This window comes from Parasteatoda tepidariorum, chromosome 6, assembly GCF_982258835.1.
Source record: "Parasteatoda tepidariorum strain Cologne lab strain chromosome 6, Ptep-v5.0, whole genome shotgun sequence".
NCBI classification, from domain to species: Eukaryota; Metazoa; Arthropoda; class Arachnida; order Araneae; family Theridiidae; genus Parasteatoda; species Parasteatoda tepidariorum.
In genome coordinates, this window is record NC_141760.1 from 87,639,884 (window position 1) to 87,656,644 (window position 16,761).

General features: G+C 26.4%; 1 protein-coding gene across 1 annotated transcript; it reads right to left on the bottom strand.

Annotated features, from left to right (window-relative positions):
* Positions 1–4,341: 4,341 nt before the first annotated feature.
* Positions 4,342–8,470, bottom strand: LOC107450350 (4 kDa defensin). Its single transcript, XM_087166145.1, has 3 exons — positions 8,444–8,470; positions 7,432–7,487; positions 4,342–4,682 (listed from the first exon to the last, which is right to left on the bottom strand). Exons 2-3 carry the CDS (start codon positions 7,481–7,483, stop codon positions 4,549–4,551), a joined length of 186 nt encoding a protein of 61 aa, XP_087022271.1. The 5' UTR covers positions 7,484–7,487; positions 8,444–8,470; the 3' UTR covers positions 4,342–4,548.
* Between the last annotated feature and the right edge of the window lie 8,291 nt (positions 8,471–16,761).

Here is a 16,761-nt window from a genome sequence, read left to right on the forward strand (position 1 = left end):
ATTTAAATTTTAGCCTTGTAACTCAATTAGCCTAGCCAAGATTTTTTGTCAGTATTAAAATGCTCATGTTTATAGTTGCATAGATCTTATGTATTGGTTTTGTTTTAGTTGCCTGTTGGAAATATTTGTACTGACAGTAAGAGATTGTCACAACATTTACAAACGCAAAAGGTTTTACGCACTAAGCCTTTAATAGTAATAAACTTGGCAGTTTTTTTTATTAAATTACTTAGTTTTTTCCCGAATAATATTTTTCAAGTTTTTACAGTTAAAGTTGTAAAATTCTCCTTGTAAAGAGTTTTTCCAGACGCAGTGTGATTTTTCAGAATTTCTTGCTTGGTTTAAGAAATTTGTTGTTAATCAACATAACTTTTCTATTATATATACTTTTCTACTATATATATATATATATAAACTATTCAATTTACTATTACTATTTTTCACTACTTTCTAGATATTTTACATCCCAATCTAATTAAACAAAAAATTCAATTTTATGTTGAATCTCATTTTTTATTATAAGCACTATTAGAATCATCGTTCAAATCAAGAAGATAGTATGCTCTTATTTCAAGGTTAGAGATTTTTAGGAGTCTAAAAATTAAAAAAAATTTCAATGATTTTATTGGTTTTTAGCAATTACTGATTTTGCTGAAATTCTAAAACTCTCCAACTATTCAAGTTAAAAAGAAAGAACAAAACTCGAAAACAATTTTTAGACTTCATAATATGCTGATCATACTCATTAAATATGTATTTATTAATTAAGAAAACTTTCATAAAGCTCTGAGTAGAATTTTATATCATTAAACTTGAGTTAATGTTTCATTAAAATTTTAACGACTTAGTTTACGATGTTGCCAATAACCGTAAAAAAAAATACTTTATCGAAACACTTTTAGTAAAAAAAACACACATTTAGGAAATCATGAACATACTATGAAAGATAAAAGGAAGCATATTAAAATTTCTTTAATTATAGCATACTGTATAAAAAATAAATTTAAAATTGTTATTTTATCTTAGGCAGTACTTTAGAATTTTTGTTTTTAATGAGAAATGCGAGATTAGGTTTCTCTATCATTAATTTTTACTCCAAATAAGTTTAAATTCGCGTGCATAAAATGAATTGTTAACACTATTCTTAAGAAACTGTGTGTGTGTTTTTTTATTGAACTTTTGTTACATTATTTACGAGTTTTACTTAAAATATTTGATTTCATTCAGCTTTTTGTGTCAAATAAGTTTCTATATTTACTGCAAAAGCTCTTAATATTAATATTTTGTCTAATGCTTAGTCTATTCTCTAATTTGAATTTTTATGAGTATTACAGAGCAAGAAAAATAAAAAGATAATTAATTGTTACTAAGTTATGTGATTTTGCAAGAAAGTCATTTTTTGGTTCTTTTTAAGTAAATTTCTTTATTTTTTTGTATTCATACCATATTTTAGTGAATAATATACGCATAAATATAATTGAAAAATTTCTCAATTAAAAGTTTCAAAATTTTGTATCATAAAGTATTCGAATACCTCAACTAAAATTTAAGAATAAGATAAAGCCCCATAACTATGAAAATCGGAGATAGAGATCTTTAACACACCATAAATGAATAACTAACTAAAAATATTACTAAAAAACAACTAATTATACTAATTATAATTAAAAAACAGCAAATTTCTTTTATTTTTATAAGGTCTATTTTTATTTACACGAAACTGTCGATTTCGAAATTAATTTTCTAGCTCCCAAAGGTAAGTTTATTAAATATAAAAATTTCAAAATAGGAATTTTTAATTAATTTTTGGGAAGTTATTCCTGATTACAATAAATGCTGGGTTTAATCCCTTTGAACTAAATAATTTTAAAAGATACAAAAATATTTATATTTTAAAATTGTTTTTGATTTCAACATATTAGTTTTGTAACTATTTTCCGCTTTGTAAAAAATTGGTATCTATATTTTTCAACATATTTTGAGATTTTTTTTTTATTTTAAGCGTGAAGCAATGTCGGCAACTGCTGATTTTTTTAATTAATCTTATTTTTTTTTCAAAGAATGACAATCATCTTTTATTTACGTACACAAACATAATTTTTCATTTATTGACACGATGCATCTTTATGTATCTCATGATATTATTATTCAGTTTCATTTATTTTTACCCGGTGATGACTGTTCATATAAAAGACAGTGATATCCTAATATATCTACTTAATATTGTTCTTCATATTTTTTTTTAATAAATCTATATTTTATTTAAAAAATTATGGTTCAGATATAGTTAACTATGTTTATTCTAATCGGATCAATTTCCTGTTTATAATTGAATCCGTGTATCAACAAATTTTAATTCCCTCCAGAGAAAGCTTGAAGGCCCTGTTTTATAAGGAAATAAATCTTGATCTAACTTTTCATGCTGCTTCTTGTAGCACACATGTATCTTGCTATACGCCATAACGCCAAAAATAATACATTACAACAAATGTTTTTAGTTTTTATTTTATTTATTTATTATTTTTTTTGTATAGCTTTTCACGAGTAATATTCTTAAAACTACCTTAAAAGGGATGCTTTTAAAATTACACATAATAATAATTCATTCTTACGATCAACAAAACGACAGATGAAGGTGACAAAACAAAGCTCGAAGTCATTTCTTCCACTTAAGAAGAAGATTAATTACTTTTAGAGATTATGTAACTGTCAGTTTCACGTGTTCCTCGGAGAGTATTAAATAACATTCTTTGAGATTATTTTTTTTTTTGTTTCTTGTAATTCCCAAAAACAAATATTTTATACGAAATACGTTTTTTTCTTCAGGATAAAAGCATATTTTAATAAAAAAAAGCGTCTTTATATTTGAAAAATATCTACCTTCAATCAAAATCTGTTTTATTGACACGACTTTCCAGCACTGCATTATTCATGCTACCTTCGGTGATATTGCTTCGACTATTCTGTATTTTGTATTGGACTCGCTTTTATGCGGCTCCCGATTGATCATTTAAAAATAGCTGATTAACCCAGAAGGACCCACGGGGTTCATCTAATGACCCCATGCATTCTATAAATTCTGATTCCAAAAAATTAGACACTTTTTTCTCCTTTTTTCTTAGCACCTAAGTTTTCTTATCTTATCTGCCTTCTGAGAATAGTTTGAAGGAATTTCTGTTCTTTTTTCTCATTTAATTCAAGTTTTATCGGTTACTGGGAACATAGAATGACCCGAGCATCTATCAGTTTGTTCCATAATTCATTTTATTTGTCGTGACTGACGAGTTTAATGAGTTATTTTTTGATCCCAAATAAAGAGATTTCTTTCTGTTTGCAAAGTATATTAAAGTTACGTCTTATAGGGCGAGAACTGCCTCGCCATTTAACAAAAATCTTCTGTGTATAAAAACTGAGGACTTCGCCTTACCGTGTATGAAAATCAAGAACCTTGTTATGCCACAATACGCATTTGAATTATGAACTAAAAGTTCAAATATTGAGAATTTTTCATCTGGAATTACCAAAATAGAAACTAAAAATTTCCTGAAATCGAAGTTTCGGGTTGAGAAATCGGGAACTAGAGGAAATAATGGTTTATGTCCAATTTCTTTTTACAAGAATCATAAAACTTCTGTTGCTAACAATTATCTCCGCGAACATTCGTAATAGCATTAAAACAATCATATCGAGAATAATATAATAATTTATAAACTAATTATCATGGAAATAAATATCATTGCATTTCATAAAATTTTAGCCTAAAAAAGAATGATAAAAAGCTTCAAGTAGTTAAGCAATAAATATTCAAAATCCCACGCTCAAAAGTGTTATATTTGAAATAGTATATTAGTGAGTTTCATTTGCGTCTTAACGTTCGTTCAGAAGGTGCACGTTCTCCGGGGTGATATGAAATGCAGTTATTTGTCAACAAAAAATACAATTTAAGAAAGAAAAAGGAAAATATTAAAAAAAAGAAATTTCAAATCTAAAGTAGGTGAATATCATGCACAAACTTTCAAAATCAAAAATACTTTTTTTGGGAGGCATCAGATTTTTTTTGTAACTTCATTTAAAAGTTCATAACAGCCATTTGCATTGTTTGTATTTTCCCTCTAACCATCAAGTAGGCCACGTTAGCAAGCGTCTTGATACTATTATCCTTCAATATTTAAACTAGAATTTATAGCAACTGAAATGTACAAAAAGTTGTAGACAAATAAAAGTCTCATTGATGATTTTAAGAACCCTAGAGTGCATTATTATTTTTTATACCAAATATTATAATTTTTTTAACTCTTATATTGTTGATATAAGATCATTAAGTAGTCAAAAATCTCAGCATTTGTAAAAAAAAATTTAATTTATTGTCACGAATCATTGAATAAATCATAAAAATAAAATAAATCAGCAAAAAATATATCATCAACGCAAATTATTAATTAAAGCAATCAGAGCAATTGGAATTGAATATCCTCCTTCCTTTAATTAAATAGAGAAGTTTTTCTGTGGAATGATGGAAAATTGATGATGTAAACTAGTATTCACAGCTCATCCGTAGCACTTGCAGGTTCTTTTCAAGAAATTGGTGCAATAACCTCCACGATATCTCACACTTTTGCAGTGATTATGGCATCTCATTTGATCAAAAGGACAACCAAATCCTGCATCAACTGTAACTGCAGCTGAAATAAAGAACAAAAATTTCTAAGATTGCAGAATTAACAATAGCATATGAAAATACCGCTTTGAGAAAAATCATTCTTCCCAATGCTTTTATAGGGGCTGTTTTTCGGGGACATTTTTTTAGGGGACAAAATAATTAAATAATAATTATCATTAAATAGGTCATAGCAAAAACTTTTTCCAAAAATTAAAGTTATCGTTTAAATGTTATTAATATTGAATTTAATATTGAAAATAATATTGAATTTAACGAAAATAAAAGATAGTGCTAATTTCAAGGATTCTTACTTTCCCTTTAGTGTTTTTTTGAAATTTTCCATGCGTTTTGTTAGTGAATTCTTTTTAAATTTTTTTTACTTGCTAGTAGAAGGAAAGTAAACAAGATTACTTTTGTTGAGTACAATGATCTCACCTTCTGTGCTACTCTCGAATAATGTTCCCCAATTCGATCATCTGTTACTGTTAGATTTAAAAATAGTAACAATGCATGGAAAAAAATAAAAAAAAATTTTGTTTTTCATTTTTTTTAAATTTATTTTTTATTATCCCTGTAAAAGTTGATTGCAATAAATTCGTTTAAATATTTTAATCTGGGAATATTTCAATATCATTTATCCCCTTAAATAATTTGCAGCATATGTACTAACTTTAAGAACTAAAATTTGTTAAAAGTCAATTTTCTTTTGAAATATAACTCAACTTTAACTCGTATTTCAATAACGAAATTCCTAACATTCCTAACATTAACATCACATTTTTGATTCCGAAGAAGAATTAGTTCTAATAAGCTCTAGTTTTTTTTACCCTTTGATAAATAAAAAAATACTACAAAGCTGGAGACAATACTACTACATAATAAAGTTTAGAAAAAAATACTAAAAATTAAATTAATTTAAATAAGCTTTTAATTTAAATCAGATTTAGTTCAGTTTTGGGGATTCTGACATCAAAATCTCGAATACATTAGGAATGAACATTGTACCTTTTTTTAATAGCAATCTGCATAATTTTTGCAAAATTACGATTTTACTTCATAAAGAACAAACAACTATTAAGATATGAATTTTTTTTCCCTTTTAAAACTCAGGCTAGCATTAACCACATTTCGGTAGAACTGTTTCACATATTTTTTTAAAAAATCATTTGGAATGTCTATTTTGTAAACTCTAATAAATTATTTAACATAATAAAACTTAAAAATAATTGTAAAATATAAGATTTTAAAAACAAAACCTTACATTACAACTTTTTATATAAATAGAAGAAAAACTACAGTGCCAATGTACAGTATCAAAAACAATCGCAAAAACAGTTTAAAATGAATTAAAGAAAAAACTTTTTAATTTGAAAAATAGCTACCATGTACGTAAACATGTTTCAATTGTTTTTTTGTTTTCTTTGACGCATGAAATTCCAAATTAATCAAGTTTTAGAATTCAGTAATTTTATTTAAAAACTCTTAGACGCATGTTTTGTTTTTTACTAATTTAAGAATATGAATATGCCTATATTTATTAAAAAAAACGTTAATTTTTAAAATAGGGAAAAAATAACGCATTGATTAAATTATTATTTTTAAATGTATTTTCTTTATATTAAATCAATTCATTAATTTTATCTATGTAAAAAAATAGGGTATCTAAACCTTTTATGAAGTCTACTAACTGCAAAAATATATCATGATACTTTATGCACACAAAATCACCCTCTCAGCAACAAAGTGATAAAATATAATACTGTAGAAAAAATAAGAAAATTTAAGAAGAAGTAGTAAAAAAATTTCGTACAATCTTTGTCATAACCTGTCCACCGTAAAGATAAACCCGTCCACTTTACGCATGCTGTATTTTAAAAATTATAATTATAAATCATCGTTTTTTTAGAGAGATAAATTTTAACTATGAATTAATAATGAAATTTGTCTTGTTTACTCCCTTCACAGAAATAAACTCCTGTTCTGTTTACAGACTTTCTCTGTATATTTGAGGGCTTAAAGCTGATTTGTTGATAAAATGGTTTGTTTCCTATTTTTCATCCTATTCATAAATGGATTAAAACCTTCTATTGAAACTCTGTTTGTTTACCGCACGATAACTCTTAACTTTTTTTAAATGTTTTTTACGATTATTTTCTTTACTTTCTCTTATTTTTCAGCTATTATAATGGTTCAGAATATCGTATGAGTAAGACTAATATTAATATTCGACTTAAATTCAAATTTGTACTTTTGGTAAGCCCGGCATTTTTATACAGGTAGACCAGCATAGTTTTAAACCTTCTGACACTTCAATATTATTTCAATAAGTAAGACTTTTAAGATAAAAAATAAATTAAGATTATTGCTCGCACTAAAATTCTAGAGCTGCGGTAGCTCAAGAGACAGAGCGCTAGTCGGGATAACTTTTTATTAAAAGAATTTAAATCTTTTAAATGCAGACACAACAATTAAATTAATCAGTATTTATTATTATTTTTCAAAAGCTGGTTTATATTCACAAATTGTTAATTAAATATAAAAATGTAAAGATAGCAGAATTAAATGTTTAAATATAATGACTATTAAGCTTCTAACCTAACAATTAGAGAAGATTAAAATTTTAATAAGCTTAAAATTTTAAAATAAACAAATATTTTTAGCATATTGAAAATTATAAATATCAACTTAAATCAAAATTCTAGTAACTCTAATAAATTAACAAAATACAACATCAAAAGTATTTAAAATAAAGAAAAAAAATATTTTCTCACCAAATGCGCTTATCAAAACTGCCACCAACAAAAATAAGTATTTTGCCTGCATCGTTCTGAAAAAAAATCATTAAATTTTTAAATTCGCAAGTAATTAAAAAAAATAAGATACTCTGCTTTTTGTACGGCAATAAACATGAATCTGCATACGTGTGAGCTAATTGAAATATGTACAAGACCTATATGTTACCTATAGATTTTTACTTGAAAAAAAATAGTTTCATAAACTTTTATACCATTAAGAAGTGAAATGGATATTCTTTATTTTAATTTAAAACTTAAAAATGAGATGTTTGAATTAATTTTAATGCTTACAAGAATTTTAATTATTTATCTTAAATTAAAAACTCACACTCGATAGTCTAACATCTTATAAAGTGTAAACAGATATATTGACTTCTTATACATTACCAGTTAAGCAAATTTCATATGTGCATGCGTAGTTTCAAGCAAAATTTAGTTTAAAATAAATTAAAAACCATTACCTTCTCCTTTACACTTAATCTATTTTACAATTTATTAACCAAATTTTTATTCCAGTTTAAAGTTACAAGATGGTTTTCATAATAATTATTTAAAGAAATAATTTGCATGTTGAGGTTCGAGTGCAGATTTAATGGACACAAAATAATTTTTTTCGAAAATATATCACAAAGTATAATTAAGCAATAATACAAATAATATTCATTTAATATTCAATTACTACTAAAAACACAGATCTCCTATTTACCTATTCACTTTACCTATTAATTACCTATTACCAGCCAATTACCGACATACCAAATGTAGTTACAATTTATTTACAAAAGTTTCATGCAAGTTTAAAGTTACAAATTGGTTTTCATGACTATTATGCAAATCAATAATTTACATGTTGAGGTTCGAGTATAGATTTAATGGAAACAAAATAAAGTTTTTGTTAAAAATATATCACAATGTATAATTAAGTAATAATACAAATGATATTATTTTAATACTCAACTATTACTTAAAACATGATTCAGCTACTTACCGAATCACTTTGTCAATGATACAGATAGAAGAAATTCTTGTTCTGTGTTCCTTTTCTGCACGCATATATATATACATGCTGCATTTTTGCACTGTATTTACTTAGAGAAAGGAAATTCCCCACAATTTGCGTGAAAAAAGTGAAATTTATGCACACACTTTAAGTGTGTAACAATAAACATTTTTCCAAGAAAAAGAAGTATGTTTTGGAAAAAGCTGTTGCATTTGGGGAAAATCACTTTCACTTCCGATTTAAGCTTTGCGTTTACAAAAGCGGGAAGTCCGTGCTTGTAAAATATTTGCAAACAGTCGTTTTATTTTTATTTGTTATGCTATGTTTTATTATTATTTCTTTTTGCAATTCTTATCTATTTCTTTTTATTCTGGTTTTTCCCATCGAATCATAGGGAAAAAAATAATATTCTAGGTAAATCAAAATAAATTTAAACAAAAATTATTAATAAAACATACTTAATTAAAAATTTAGTATACTCATTATCGAAAGTTTTCACTTATTTAGTTAAAAACTTAAAGGAGTCCACTTCAAGGAGCTGAATCTCTATACCCATGTTACAAAAATATTTATTTTGAACGCAGAAATTCTGTCGATTGACATTTAAGTCAAGCTTACAAAATTTCTCTGGCAATAAGTATACACTTTTCGTGAATGTAACGGAATCTTTTTTTTAAATTTTGAACAAATTATTTTTAAAAAAAATATTGTTTGTTATCAAACGAAGATTTCTAAAACAAATCACCCAAAAATTTCACAATTCTATTTGTAAATTTCAGAATAAATAAATGGTTAAAAACTCCAGTTTAATTAATCAAATTTATTTTAGGAATATGTATACCACAGTTCTAGTTTACTGGAAAGGTTGTTCAACAGATAAATATTTCTTTTGTGTGGGAATGTTTAGTTTTAAGAAAAAAATCGCTAAAGCATACCACAAAAAAGTGGCTCATTTTCCAATTGTAGTTTTAAAGGAAAAGCGGTCAAATATTTTTATCTTTATAATGAAGTAAAAATTGAAGTATGTCGTGTTTATTCGGAAAACGGGAAGTGAATACTAACCGAATTAGTAAAAAAAAAACTCTCACTTAAATCCATATAATTTTTTTATTTAGCAATTAAAAAAGCTAAGCTTTCCAGTTTATTAAAAAGCACTAAAAATTTATATTCATACCACAATACTTATTATGCGACCGGTCGGTCTCATGTCCCGCAGTAGATTGATCGTAAAGACAAGGTTCCCAGTAGAACACCGAAGTCAAGCATCACTGGCTGAGGTCAGTAAGTAGGTGGGTGACCACTTTGATCACCTTGCGTGGGGACCGAGGGTGCGCGGAATCCACTCGTTCCTCGGCCCTCGTTAAACTGTTCAACCGTAAAGTGCTCGACTTCGCGCGCAGGTCGTCGGGCTACCAAAGCAAAGGAGCCATCCTTTCTGCAGAGGATCAAAAATGAGATGGCATGTCTTTAGATCATCCTCAGAAATGTTTCCCATACCATCGCCAATAGCCCATTGTGCAGCTCCAGTGCGATGCAAATAAAGTGCCTAACCTGCCATCGGTTTTTATGCAGGCTTTAGTATAACCCCTCTCCTCACACCTTTATTTGTTTATAAAATAATCTGAAGGGCTTTTTGCTTTTTAGAGAACTACGCTTTCTCCAAAGGTGAATTTTTTTATATTTAAAAAAAAAAAACATTATGATTCAGATTTTGGAATTTCTTTGAACAGTAAAATACACAAAAACACATATTATTTCCTAATTTAAAAAAACGTTTTTTTTATCAGTGTCCCTTTTTAATTAATTCCCCCAAAGCGTTTATATGTATTGATATTTCATTGTTTTTAAATGTGTCTTATACTGTAGAAATTTGGGGACGGATAAGAGATATTTTCGTTTTGTTTTTTATCAAATTTAAATAAAAAAAACTTTTAGTGAAGAAATTTATAAACAAAAGTTTTGTGGGAAGTCGAAAACAAGCAAAATTATAAAACCATAATTTAGTCACATTTTGTTATTTGTATTAGCGTTACTGTCGTATTTAGTATAATTAACGAATTTTTAATGACATAATTTTAATTATTTTATACTAGAATATAATATATCATTCTTGTTCAGAAAATGTTGAAAAAAATAAAATTTATTCTTTTACTTTTCTTGTAATTAATTTATATTTTATTTTTTATATCGTGCTTAAAGTTTATTTTTTATATCGTGCTTAAAAAAACCTTTTTCACCAACTCACTTTGGAAATTATAACTGTTTTTCACTAATGATTTATTTTATTTATTTAAAATGCTCTTAAATTTACACAACTAATTCCTGAATTATACTAGCATTAAGTGAACATTTAGTGATTTCTTTCCGTTCTAAAATATAACCAAAAAAACTCAATGCTCTAATTGAGTTTCAAAAATTTTTTTTTTACATTTTCTCAACCAAAATGAATATTTTTCTGCTATCGTAATGGAAGTATACGTTCTTTTAAAACTATTCGATAAAATTCAACGACACCCTTTTCAGCTGCGAAGCATATTAATAATTTTCACAGGTCATGTAACTGTCATTGACACTTGCGCCCAATGAACTGATGATACATATTATCATTTGCTGAAGAATAAAATTTTACTGCTGTTATTAGCATATTTAAATAATACCACTACATCAACTCTCTTCTTTTGTTACTATTATTAAAAAAGGTTTAAATTTAGCTGCCAAATAACAAGGCCATTAATTTAAAATATTACGAATTTATTTTCAAAAAAATGCAGCATTTTGGAACCTATATTTACTCAGTAAAAATCTGTAGTATGTAATCTCCAGTTTATTTTATTGTATTGTCGGCCGTACATTATTTGTTGTTATTGCTGCCGTATACATAATAATGTTGTATTGTATTATTTAAACAGCCTATTTCTAAAGTGTGCCCATTTATGAAGTTTTTAAAAATTCTAATATAAACTTTCCATGGAATTTTAAACTTAATTCGTACAACTACACTCAGAAAAAAAGTATAGTACCGTTCATTACACGGCCGCACATTACAGCCGTACATTATTTGTTGTTGTATTGTTTGTTGTTGTTGCCGTTTATATAATATTGTTGTATAGTATTATTTAAACAACCTATTTGCGAAGTGCGCCTATTTATGAAGTTCTTAAAGTTCAAATCCAAACTTTTAAACCAAAGTACATTGCGTTTACACTACTTATTAGCTAAATATTTAAAATATTTTTTTTTCATAATTAAGAATCACACACTTGTAAAGTTTTTCTTTGAAATTGTCAACTATATTTTTTAGGTAAATTGAAACCGTTAAAAAGGAAAATGGAAATAATGTAATGTTAGTTAAGTACTTTAAATTTTAGAAAAGTTACTTTTTTATACTAGAATTCTTTCTCAATTTTAAACTAATGATTTCGTTGAAACAGATTTTTTTATCTACATTTTGATCTACTAGAAAGTCCACTATTATCTACTAGAAACATTTAATCTACATCTACTGGAAAGAGAACATTTATTTTGAAAACATTTTAGAGCTGAAATATTCCTGAAGGAAGGAATGAGGGTACTTAATGAAACTCCAGGTAATCCATAATATCTGATTCCTAAAATATCTAAACACCATTTCTCCATTTATTAGTCGAACCTGTGTTTTTCATCCAGATCTGCTTTTTGTGATTAAAAAGTAGGAATTTCCGGCATTTTCCTTCTCATAGTTAACTATTTTTTGCACCCGAATAAAGAGACTTCTACTTATTTACGGTGTTCATTAAAGTTAAGATGCAATAATTGCAAGAACCGTTTTGCTATCTAACGAAAATGAACTAACTGCGCATAAAAACCTGCGACGTTATCCAATTGTGAATTAAAATCAAAGACCATGCTATTTTAGTTATTGGTGATTAACGCCGGCAAACGTGCAATAAATCGCCGTTAGAATCATGAACTACAAGTTAGAATATAGTTAGAATCACCAAAAATAGGAGCTAAAAACTTCCTCAAGAGAAAGTTTTGCTCAAAAAATCAAAAACTATTGGAACTAACGGTCTGCGATTGTGACGACTTTTCCCAAGAACATAAAATTTCTTTGTGTAACAATATGTTTACGGTTAACTTTAATAATGGAGACATTCGTGTTGATTAATCTATTATTAATTTTTTCTTTATTTTGAAACTATTATTTATTAAAATATAAAGCATCTGCTTTATTTTTAATATTATGTATAATTATATATATATATATATATAAAACACTAAAAATATTGAAATTTATTTCCTAACTAAATTATAATATTCAGCTACGGGATACTGAATATCTATAATAAACCTGGATATCTTCTGTGTGTAAATATGTATTTATGATGAGATGGATTAATTCTCATGTTTGATGAATGACCAGTGGTATCAAATAGTTTGTAGTTATAGTTATAATATATTACTTGTTGCAATAGTGATCACGCAACTTGTAAATCTGGGGAAATATAAATTCTTAGTGGAAAAAATCATTTTGGACAATTTTTCATTAAATTAAAGATTTTTCACTTATTATATGGCATCTTTATTTAATTAGTAGAGTCATATTTCTACCTATCTTTTTTCAAAATGCTTAGAATCTAAGGAGTGTAGCTTATATTTTCCTTCTTGTCTAGTTTGTGCACTGAAAGAAAAGTTTAGTCAAAATGCTCCACCAAAAAGCTCGGTAATTATTACTAACACGCTTTGGTATAGACTTTGATAAAATTAACAATTTAATATAGTTTTATATCATGTGAAAAAGTTTGTTAATTGTGGTAAAAATTTGATAATATTTTTATGATACGTTTGAGCATGGTATAAAAACCATTTATACGGTTATTTCAATTATGTATTTTTTTAACTAAATGTGTGGTAATAAGAACTGTAATTTTGAAAACCAGATTTTGTAAACCAACTAAATGGTTTAAGTAACACAGCTTTTGACTTTATGATAAGGACTGATGTTTTTTTTGTCTTTTTTAATCAGAAATGAGTCCACCATACAGTGTGATAATTTTACCATTTTTTTCCGTGTGGTAGTAGCATGTTTTTTGGCTGCAGAGATAAGTTGACAAGATTGAAATGTACAAAAACTAGAATTGGACCATTATTCAAATAAAAACTTCTTACATATTATTGAGACAGACGTTCTGTATTGCTAAGCCTTTTTTTTTCAAATCCTTTAAAAATATGAATGATAAGTCTTTTTAATGCTGATTATTTTTATATTATTTAAGTGCCTCTGTTCCAACTCTATAATCTTTCCTTGATATTTTTTTTTCTTTTACTTCATGTGATTCTATTTTACATTCTAACAACTTACAATTATTTCTTTGAAAAAAGTTTGAACCTGGTGATGTGTAAATAAAACGTTCCATACTCTGTTACGCCATGTCTTAGTTTACCTAAATATTCTTATGTATTATGTATTAGAATTTTTACATCAATTAATTATTAAATTAACTACACTAATTCATTTAAAATAATTAATTATTAAATTGATATTGAAATTAGTTATCGTAATTCATGTATAATAAATAATTTTTTAATTAAATTTTATTATTATTAAATGTTAAATTAATTATATTAATTCATTTACAATTATTGTTGCATCAATTTTTATTATAACTAATTATTAAGACATCAGAACTTATAAAGAATGGACCTTCTACAACAAATTAAGTGATTATTTTAAGTTTTTTGGCCTTAACATGGAATAAATACAAAAACTACGATATCTAGACATTAGGCTGTGTTTTTTATTCTTTGCAGCGCATCAACTTTGTTAGTCTACCTTAACCATTTCTTTTATATATTTGAATTTTTAAGAAAAATGAAAAATACGAGGATTTTTGTGTATTTGTAAACATTGCGCTATTCCCTTCCACTCCCTCGTCAGCAAATAAAAACAAACTCAAATTCCTCTTTAGTTTGGGAATATTTAAACCTCTTCGGTATAAGATTAGAAATCCATGTGCAGTTTATTATCTGCATATGTCGCTTTTTATTTTTTTATTTAAACAAATCGAAATCATCATTTTAAATTGTTCAAGCTTAAAATCATTCCATATTTGGAGCACAATTTTATTTGTAAAAAAGATCAAGTAAAAAAGTGAGGATTTAATTGACACACACAGTTCTAAAAATGATTTTAACTCTTTAAGAACAAAGATATTAAAATTTTTAACAACTTCAGCCCTGAAATAATATTTTCTTTTGTAATATCCTAAAATCTATCAAACAAAGTAATTTCTAATCATTCATTCTTTAAGTAACAAAATAATTCGGACCAAAGTCTATGATTGAATAAATCGATTCAGAATCTCTGTTTTCATCATCAGAACATATTACATGTTTTCTTCTTGTTATTGTTCCTAGTTCCCTTAGGATTTCATTTACAGACAACAAGCTATAACAATCGATATAAATTGTCTTTTTGTTTCATTTGAAAGCATTACCGCCCTGTTTTAAGATGATACGTTTTACCATGAGTTGTTTCAAGACTTTTGCCTCCTTATCTCTTGGCTTTATGCTCTTCAAATGCCGTTAAGGGATTTATTTTGCTTATTGTTTTTTTATTATTTATGTTCTTTATTGTATTTGTTTCCTAAAATAATGCCATAAAAACCTATACGATAAATTATGTCGGTTTATTATAAGAAAGAGAATCACGACTGTTGAAATATTACAATTTATAAAATCAGAGTTTAAATTTGAAATTTTATTTTTTAGTTTATATGGTTTTAATGTAAAAGATAACGCTTTCAAAATCTATGCAATAAATTTGTTATTTTAATGTTAGAGAGAGAATCGTGACTGTTAAAAAATTATTTTGCAATCAACTTTTTTATTCCAATTTAAACTTTTCTTCCAATGATTGCAAAGTAAACAAATTATGCTCGTCCTTAATGTTATTTTTGAAACAACAATAATTTATAGAATATGAAACAAAGCATAATCTAAAGTGTGCCATATGCTCCCAAATTGCTAATATCGTATCTGTTCCTTGGTGTACTGCTGTTTGCTATATGAATATAAGAATAAAAATTTATAATGGTATTATTCTAATCATAAGAATCGTAAGGAATTATTAGAATAATAAATTTATAAAGAGTTAGGTTCGATTTACTTTTCTTCTAGTGGATTTAAATTAACTCAGTTTGACCATAGCTTTGTTTTCTACATTAGTTTAGTTGATAGACATATAAGCCTCAAATGTATCGGATCATGCCAAGTTGTCAATATTTTAAGAAATCATCATACGAAAATGCTGGAATGTAAGAAAAGTACATATTCGTCTGCAAACGGGAAAAAGCTTTTTTTCAAAAATCATTTTCTATTTTTTTAAAAAATTTATTATGGCAATTTTCTCACTTCCATTTTTAATTTTGTTCTTGCAATATGCATAGTTAAGGACAACCTTTAAATCCCTTACCATTTTAATTACCATTTAAGAATAATAAAAAAAAACGATTAGCTCCAATGATGTCTTGTAAGTTACTGAATTTTACAGTTAGTCTATGAATACTATGAATGTATGACTATAATCCTGCGCAAACGAGTGGGAAACTATATATAAATTTCATTTTCTATTTTTTTTCTACTTTTTTCAGTTTGTACTATCGTAATCTTTTCTCCTTTCATTTTTTATTTCAATTTTTTTTCTTGTAGTTCAAGAAAACCTTTGACCCCCTATATCGCTTTAATTGCTACCAAGGATAATGAAAAAAAAACGATTAACTCCTATGCTAACTTACAGGCTACTGAATTGTACAGTTAGTTCATGAATACTATGAAAAATACATACTCGAGCGCAAACCAGTAGAAATTTCAAAAAAATTCCATTTTCTATTTTTTCACTTCATTCAATTTGTACTATCGTGATCCTTTTTTCTTTTATATAATTTTGTTTCGTGCCAGTCATATTTCACGACAATTTTAAATTCTATTTCCATTTTAATTACTATCTAAGAATAGTGAAAGGAAATACTACCCCATTGCTGACTTGCAGGTCTTAGGAAACAGGGAATTGCACAGCCTATTTTTAGAACCTACTGTATTTAGAAAGCATGAAATTCAAAAGGAAATTTATCTTTAATGAGAGAAAATATATAATACAGTTTCCTGATTTACAATTTTATATTCTTTTCTTGAGTTAGAAGTTTGAAAAGAAAAATTCTGGTTTAAATGTGAAACACTAATTTTAAAAGTCTCTGATATTAAGATGTAAATAAAATATTTAAAACTTATTCAAATTTCTAGTAGGGATCGACATACAATTTTCAAAC

What these genes read in the sequence shown, in the direction of transcription:
- LOC107450350 (XM_087166145.1), bottom strand. Translation starts at nt 7,483, where the DNA reads ATGCAGGCAAAATACTTATTTTTGTTGGTGGCAGTTTTGATAAGCGCA. An exon ending in AGTTTTGATAAGCGCATTTG is followed by an intron (nt 4,683 to 7,431) that starts GTGAGAAAATAT and finishes TCTTTATTTCAG; the next exon opens with CTGCAGTTACAGTTGATGCA.